The 7,206-nt window shown below is 55.3% G+C and overlaps 1 protein-coding gene across 2 annotated transcripts; it reads right to left on the reverse strand.

Annotated features, from left to right (window-relative positions):
• Nucleotides 1-483: 483 nt before the first annotated feature.
• LOC113876169 (sialic acid-binding Ig-like lectin 5) lies at nucleotides 484-6,718 on the reverse strand. Of its 2 annotated transcripts, XM_027515089.1 has the most exons (9): nucleotides 6,532-6,714; nucleotides 6,079-6,459; nucleotides 5,629-5,916; nucleotides 5,378-5,425; nucleotides 4,627-4,884; nucleotides 4,235-4,528; nucleotides 3,927-4,023; nucleotides 3,356-3,422; nucleotides 484-1,363 (listed from the first exon to the last, which is right to left on the reverse strand). In XM_027515089.1, exons 1-9 carry the CDS (start codon nucleotides 6,575-6,577, stop codon nucleotides 1,172-1,174), a joined length of 1,671 nt encoding a protein of 556 aa, XP_027370890.1. In that variant the 5' UTR covers nucleotides 6,578-6,714; the 3' UTR covers nucleotides 484-1,171. The 2 variants fall into 2 exon arrangements, with proteins under 2 accessions (XP_027370890.1, XP_027370891.1); XM_027515090.1 differs by lacking the exon at nucleotides 3,356-3,422 and having other exon boundaries at nucleotides 1,158-1,363; nucleotides 6,532-6,718.
• Between the last annotated feature and the right edge of the window lie 488 nt (nucleotides 6,719-7,206).

Below are 7,206 nucleotides of genomic sequence, written 5' to 3' on the forward strand. Positions count from 1 at the left end.
GTTCTCAGCATTAATGGTCTTAGTTCTTGGAGCAGTGATCAAACCTGTATCCTCTGCGTTGGCAGGCAGATTCTTAACCACTGGACCACCAGGAAGTCCAGACACCATTTCTAAAGGTCATTGATCAAGAGATGCAATATAATCCTGAAAAATGGCAAGGCAAAATGTGCCACGAAAGATGGAATTAGGACCTTCAACACCTCTAGTTTGTAGAGCAGTTACAGCCTGAAGTTATTAACTGTATGCTAAAACATATTCCTGTATTGGCTCATAACACTACTGTTGGGCATGTTCCCTCATGAATGGAAACAATGGAAAAAGTTAAATGGACGCTCAGTGGGAAAAAGAACAAAAGCAGTTGGCCGTGACCCTTGTAAAAACTATATTACAATGTAAATGGATACAGAATGGAACTGCAAGGAATTTTATAAGCAGATTCTACAAAAAAATCTCTTTAAGGACCACAATATCAAGGACACAGAATTAAAAAGAACCTTGTCATTTATTTCAGATAATCAGTGAATGATTTTTGTGTCTGAGAAAATAGACAAGTTGGGTTTACAGGAAGCAGGCTCAGAGAAAGACCAGTTTGCAGTCTGTTCGCAGGAAGTGCCCCAGGGGTGAGTCCCAGTGGAAGGGAAGGGAGGGGCGGGCTACGGGGAGCCTAAGGATGGGATCCTGCCTAACGACAACCTCTGCTCAGCCTTGGGGGCAGGGGGAGGCACCTCTGGAGCTAGATAGCCCTGCAGAGTGGTCCCCATTTAGCCCAGCATGCCAGACCTTTATCCCAGCAGGTTGTCTTGGGAAGAGGTTTAAGCTTGGGTGAGATGCCCTTTGCACATTCATCCCCGTGGGACACTATATGCGTTAATTACTGCCTTGACGCCCCACGACAACCCTGTGAGTTAGGTTTGTGGTGTCCATTTTATGGAGCGGGAGACTGAGAAGGGAGAAGGTGACTCGCTCAAACTCACATGCATGGTTTGGTGACACGTCTGAAACGTGAGCCCAGTTCTGCCCATCACGCCACCAGCGGGACTCGCATACGCTAGCTGGTAGCCCGTGTGCATGGAAAACTGTTCTCTCAGGCATCGTCCCGGATGTCTCTCTTCCCTGAGAAGCCCCAGGTCCCCCAGCCGCAGGTTGCAGAAGGTTGCGGGAGGCGGGGTCGTCATTTAAGGATCTTGACCTCTGCATATTCGGTGGTGCTGGTGGCAGCCTGGTCCCGAGGCTCCCGGGGCCTCAGCTTGAGGAAACTGAGGGAGGCGTAATGAAGCTCCTGATCCTCCCCCGAGAGGGGGGTGGCCACGGCTGGGGGCGGGTAGTCCAGGGGGCTGCCTGGAGGACACTCATCCTGGTAACCCTGTGTGGAGGGGAAAGAAAGGCGTCATATTAGGATAACAGGGTCTGGGGACTTCCCTGGTGGGCCAGTGGCCAAGACTCCGCCCACTCAGTGCAGGGTCCCTGGTCAGGGAACTAAGATCCCACGAGCCACCACTAAAACATCCCACATGCCCCATGGAAGGTCAAAGATCCGCAGGCTGAAACTGAGACCCAACACAGCCACATAAAAATAAATAATTGAAAAAATTTTTAAAGGGATAAAGAGATGGAAAAGAGCAAGAAGCGTCCACAAGTGAACCAGGAAACTGAACATTCAGTCTTTTCATCTATTCACTCCAAACATTGGCTGGGCCCCCATTCATTCGTTCATTCAATGCTTGAGAGTATTAATGCCCGGCACTTGGTAATCGGTGGCCAGTCTTTTGGATTTCTCACAACAATCTACTTGGGAGACACTGTTATCCTCATTTATCAGGTGGAGATAAATGAGGGCTGTGGCAATAAAATTGGGCTTCCCTGGTGGCTCAGACGGTAAAGAATCCGCCTGCAGTGAGGGAGACCTGGGTTTGATCCCTGGGTTGGGAAGATCCCCTGGAGGAGGGCATGGCAACTCACTCCAGTACTCTAGCCTGGAGAATCCCCATGGACAGAGGAGCCTGGTGGGCTGCAGTCCATTGGGTCTCAAAGAGTTGGACATGACTGAGCGACTAAGCACACACACATCAGGTGGAGAAATTGAAGCTAAGTGAATGTCCCCAAGCCCGACATTTAATCTTTGGTAGGGCCAAGATTTATGCTAGGTCCTTCTGACTCCAGTACTGCCTTAAGGACCTGCTCTCCTGGTGCCAGGCGCTGGATATTCAGTGAGGAACAAAGACGATGCCACCCCCTATCTCGCAGTGGCAGTGGGGGAAGCAGACACTCAAGCTGTAGTCAGTTATATTACTATCTAATAGGACCGGAATGGGATGGATGTTATAAGAAGGTCAGGGATTTGCTCAGGCCTGGACTGACCTCAGGGACCACTCATCATTACAGAGTCAGGCAAACACAATCCCCAAACTGCATTATAAGCTTTTTTGTTTGCTTGTTTTTTGTTAATATTTATCTATTTATTTGGCTACACTGGGTCTTAGTTACAGCATGCCAACTCTTAGCTGCAGCACGTAGGATCTAGTTCCCCGACCAGAAGTGGAACCCGGGCCCCCTGCGTTGGGAACATAGAGCCTTAACCACTGGACCACCAGGGAAGCCCCCATTATGAGTGTTATAATTGAAAGATCTTATGCCGGAAAGAGTTAACCTTGCCTGAAGAAAATTTGACCTTTTGCTCCAGCACCTGGGAGGGAACCTCTAAGCCCTTGAAATGTCTTGCCTGATAAGTTTGTCTCAGAACTTGCCTGGTGGTATCTTGGGGACCCCTGAAATTGATTTTGCTGGTAGTACATAGTAGTTATTTTGGGGAGATCCTTGCGGCATCCTGTCTTGGGGAGGTGAGGTAGGAAGTGGGGGCAACGTGGGTCTGGGGTCCAGAGAGAAAGGAGGAGGGCCCAGTTGGAAATAAATGCCATCAGTAAGATGGATTAGTGGTCCTTGGCTCTTGAGAGAGGAGCCAGAGGGCAAAAGGGAGGGGCTCCCAGGTCATTGGACTGAGTAGCTGTGTTGATGGGTTGTTGTTTTAGTGTCTGACTCTTTGCAACTCCATGGACTATATCCCACCAGGCTCTTCTGTCCATGGTACTTCCCAGGCAAGAATACTGGAGTGGGTTGCCATTTTCTCCTGCAGGGGGTCTTCCCAACCCAGGGATAGAACTCATGTGTCCTGCATTGGCAGGTGGATTCTTTACCAGCTGAGCCACCTGGGAAGCCCCATGCTGATGGGACCTAAGAGGAAAAGTCTGTGTGGGTCGTGATGAGCACCTGAGTCATCACAAGGACTGCGGCCATGGCAGTCAGCCAGGTGGGGAGTCAGCCAGCTGGGATCCTGAGGGACCGAGGGCTCATCACTCACCTGGGAGGTGGGACCCAGTGTGCAAGGTTCATCCTTCTCACAGGCTGCCTTCCTGCAGGTCTTCACTCTGAGAGGGGAAGCCAGGACCTCTGAGCAGCCCAGCTGGCTCAGAGCTTGCAGAGTGGCTATTGCCCCCTTCCTAACCCCCTCCCCATCCCCACTTGAGGCTAGAAGGGGCTGGAACTTCCCCTGGCAGGCCAGTGGCCAGTGGTTAAGACTCGGCTCTTCCACTGCAGGCTCGATTTCTGGTTGGGGAACTAAGATCCCACTTGCTGCGTGGGGCAGCCAAAAGATAAGAAAACTTGAGAGAGAGACAGGCTAGAAGGGCTGACCAAGGCCAAGAGGTAGGGCACGCACCTCGTCTCATGACCTTCATAGCAACAATGGGCATCCTTCACCAATGGCTGGGGTGCATGGGGGGGGGACAGATCCTGCTCTGATTCCCTGACCCATGACCCGGTTCTCCAAAGCGCCATACCGTCCAGATTCCTCCAGAGGGGGCCCTCCAGGGATTCCAAGGCCATCCCCTTCCCCACCCTGCACTCGCCTGGCCCCCAGAGACGACACTAACCTGAAGAAGATGAGGCAGGAGCAGAGACTGAGCAGGCCAGCGGCGCCAGCTCCCCCGATGGCCCCCAGAAAAAATTCCCCTCCAAGCCTGGGCTTCCCTGCAGATGAGCAAGATTTACCCACGTGCCCCCTCCTCCTGTAGAGTTTGAGCTCTCCTGTCCTCAGTCCCCAGCCAGCCAAAGAACAGTTCTCTGCCCCCACCCCTGCCTCTCAACCCTCCTGCCCAGGCCCTTCTCCACACCAAGCATCATCTTCTCTAGGATGACTCCTGTCCCCTCTAAGCTTCTCCCCCTCCAACAGACCCCTGACCTGGCAGCAGCAGGACAGACCCGCTCCGGGCCCCGTGGACGTTCAGGGCCTCGCAGCTGAGGCTGAGGCCGGAGCTGAGCCCCTCACGGAGGCTCAGGGAGCCATTGGCCCAGGGCCCGGCGGAGCTGGAGGCGACCTCGAAGGAGGCGTTGCTGGTGTTGCTGAACTCCCCCTCCAGCAGCCCCTCGCCCAGCCACCAGCGCAGGGAGGGGGCCGGCCGGGCTCGGGAGGAGCAGCTGCAGCGCAGACCCTTGTCCTCCTGGGAGCAGGAGGGGCCCAGCAGCTGCGGGGCTGCTGCAGGGAGGGAGGAGAGTCAGTGGTGTCTGTCCCCTCCCTGCACCCGAGTTTCCTCTCCCCGGGGGGTTTTCTTCCCCCCTTCCCCCGCAGCTCACTCTGCACAGAGAGATGCACGGAGATCCACAGGGAGCCCCGAGGGTGCTGAGCTCGGCAGGTGAGTTCGCCTTCGTGGCCCGACTCCACTCGGGGCAGGTACAGGACCCCAGGGCTTGAAGGATGTGAGGGGCTCAGGGTCTGGCTCCCCCGGGACCAGCTCAGTGTGGCCGGGGGGTTGCTGTCGGTGTCACAGGCCAGGCGCAGAGAGTCTCCTTCCAGAACAGGAAGAGATGAGCCATTCCCCAGGTGTTTTAGCTCTGGAGAGAGAGAGAGACACAGAGAGACACAGGGGCACAGACAGCTGAGCCCAGACTCTGAAGCCCTGTCTCTGTTTCTCTATCCTGTTTGTTTTTTTCAAGTTGCCAAGAGATCCCACAAGTAGCTTTAAGCAGCTTTATAGAGACATAATTCACAAACCATACAATTCCATTTACATACCACTTGAAAGTCACTCGGATAACCATCACCACAGTCAATTTTAGAACATTTTCACGACCCCCTCCGAAACACTCTGCACCCCTCAGCCATTTCCCCCAATCCTTCCATTAACCCAGCCCTATGTGACCACGACTGTCTCTCTAGATTTGTGTCTTCCAGACGTGGTGTGTAAACATCGGGCTTCTTCCCCTCAAGGTGATGTTTCTGAGGTTCATCTACGTGTATCCGGAATGAACAGGGGGTGGGGCCTGGGGGGGTGGGGCTCTCCCTTCTCTGCGATCCCTGCCATGCTGCACGGCCCTCCCTTCCTACCTGTGCCAATTCCTCCGGAGACGCTGATGGTCAGCTTCTGGGGAGGATCTGGGGGCAGAGACGCCAGGGTGAGGAAGGGAGTCAGAGCTGCCCCTGCCCCAGCCCCCTTCCCAGGGTCCCCCACACTTCCGGAGGCACAGAACCAGAAGCAAAGCAGAACAGGACCCCCCCCCACCCAAGCCCCTGGCCTGGGGTCACCAGCGCCCATTCCCAGCCCCACAGGCACCCCGAGGGCCTGGCCCGGTGCTCACAGGACACATTGAGCGTGACAGTCCTCTCCGCGCTCACAGAAGCCCTGCGGAAGGTCACCCGACAGGTGAGGCTCGTCCCGTGATCCTGCGGGCGGGGGGTGAGCAGGATCTCCGAGGAGTTATAGGCCTCCGTGGAGTCCAGTCCCGGGGGTCTGAGGGCAGCCCCGGTCCAAGAGATGGTGGGGGGCTTGGCCCAGTCACAGGCCTCGGGCAGGGAGCATTTGAGGTGGCTGCTGGAGCCGGACTCCAGGGGCTCCTCGATGTGGACATTGGGGGTCCATGTTCGTGCTGGAGAGGAGAGATGGAGAGGCCAGACCCCGAGGGGCACCCCTGTGTGTGCCCACCCTGATCTGACTGTGGGCCACTGTCCCCCACTGCCCTCAGAGATGGAGGGGCAGGGTCCATCCTTCCCACCCTCCCTGACCTCGGTTCCTGGGGACCCTTCCATACCGATCACATTCACAGTGAGCTGGTTATTCTTGTAACTGTGTTCTGCAGCTTCTCTTATCAGCTGAAAATAATAGTTTCCACTGTCCCTCTTGCGGGCCTCTGCGATGCCCAGGGAGCAGTTGTTGGCCCTGGGGTCCCCAAGGAGGTGGAATGGGATATTTCTCTTCTTCTTCCCACCCTGGGCTGAGTTGTCTGTGGCCACAAGAATGTCCTCTTGGAGTCTATCCTCTTTCCGGAACCATGAGCCGTAAACGTGTGTGGACTTGGCCCAGCCAAGCTGGGGGTAGGAGACGTTACAGGGCACGGAGACGCACAGACCCTCCTGCACTGTCACCGATCCCTGTACTTGCAGCTGGTATAGTGATTCCTTCTCCGGGGACCCTGGGGGAACACAGAGGCTCAGCTGCAGCCCCAGAGCCAGCCCGGGACCCGCTCTCCCCATGACCCACTCACCCGCCCATAGCAGGGGCAGCAGGGGCAGCAGCAGCAGCCTCTCCATGTCCAAGGGGCCAGGAGTTCCCAGGGCAGTCCAGTTTCTGGACCTGCTTCTCTGTCCGTGAAGGAAGCTCCAACAGGACAGGGAGAGTGACCATCCACAAATAAGCAAAAGAGGAAGCTCGGAGCTGCCGAAGTCTGGTAAATATCTCTTCTGACTTCTCCTTTCCTGCTTGGACGTTGCAGGGCAGCTCTAATTCAGGATGCAGCCACCCTGGGTGAGCCTCGGGCCAGTGGGGCTCTCAAGGGAAATGGGTGGGGAGGGGCTGCAGAGGCAGGGATGCAGTCATTCATTCATTTGCCAGGCAAATGTCGACTCCATGAAGGAGCTGAGGGCAGAGGAAGGCAAGACCTCACAAATTCTGCCTCACTGTTTGCGTGACCCCAAACCCAGGATCCCCAAAGGACACAATCTCCCTGCCTGTCCTGGGGACATGTCTGTGTCCACATAAGGCCTCCAGCTCCACAGTAGGAAGTGAACTATTTACACAGGGCCCCATGCTCCGAAGGGCTTCCCAACTGAGGTTTGATGCTCTAAGAGGGTCATCTTGAAATTGCTAATAATTTTGATCTTTGACTTTGTGTTCTGTAAGTGAAATCTCATGGGATAAGGAGCACACACCTGGGGAACTG

This window comes from Bos indicus x Bos taurus, chromosome 18 (genome assembly GCF_003369695.1).
Source record: "Bos indicus x Bos taurus breed Angus x Brahman F1 hybrid chromosome 18, Bos_hybrid_MaternalHap_v2.0, whole genome shotgun sequence".
NCBI classification, from domain to species: domain Eukaryota; kingdom Metazoa; phylum Chordata; class Mammalia; order Artiodactyla; family Bovidae; genus Bos; species Bos indicus x Bos taurus.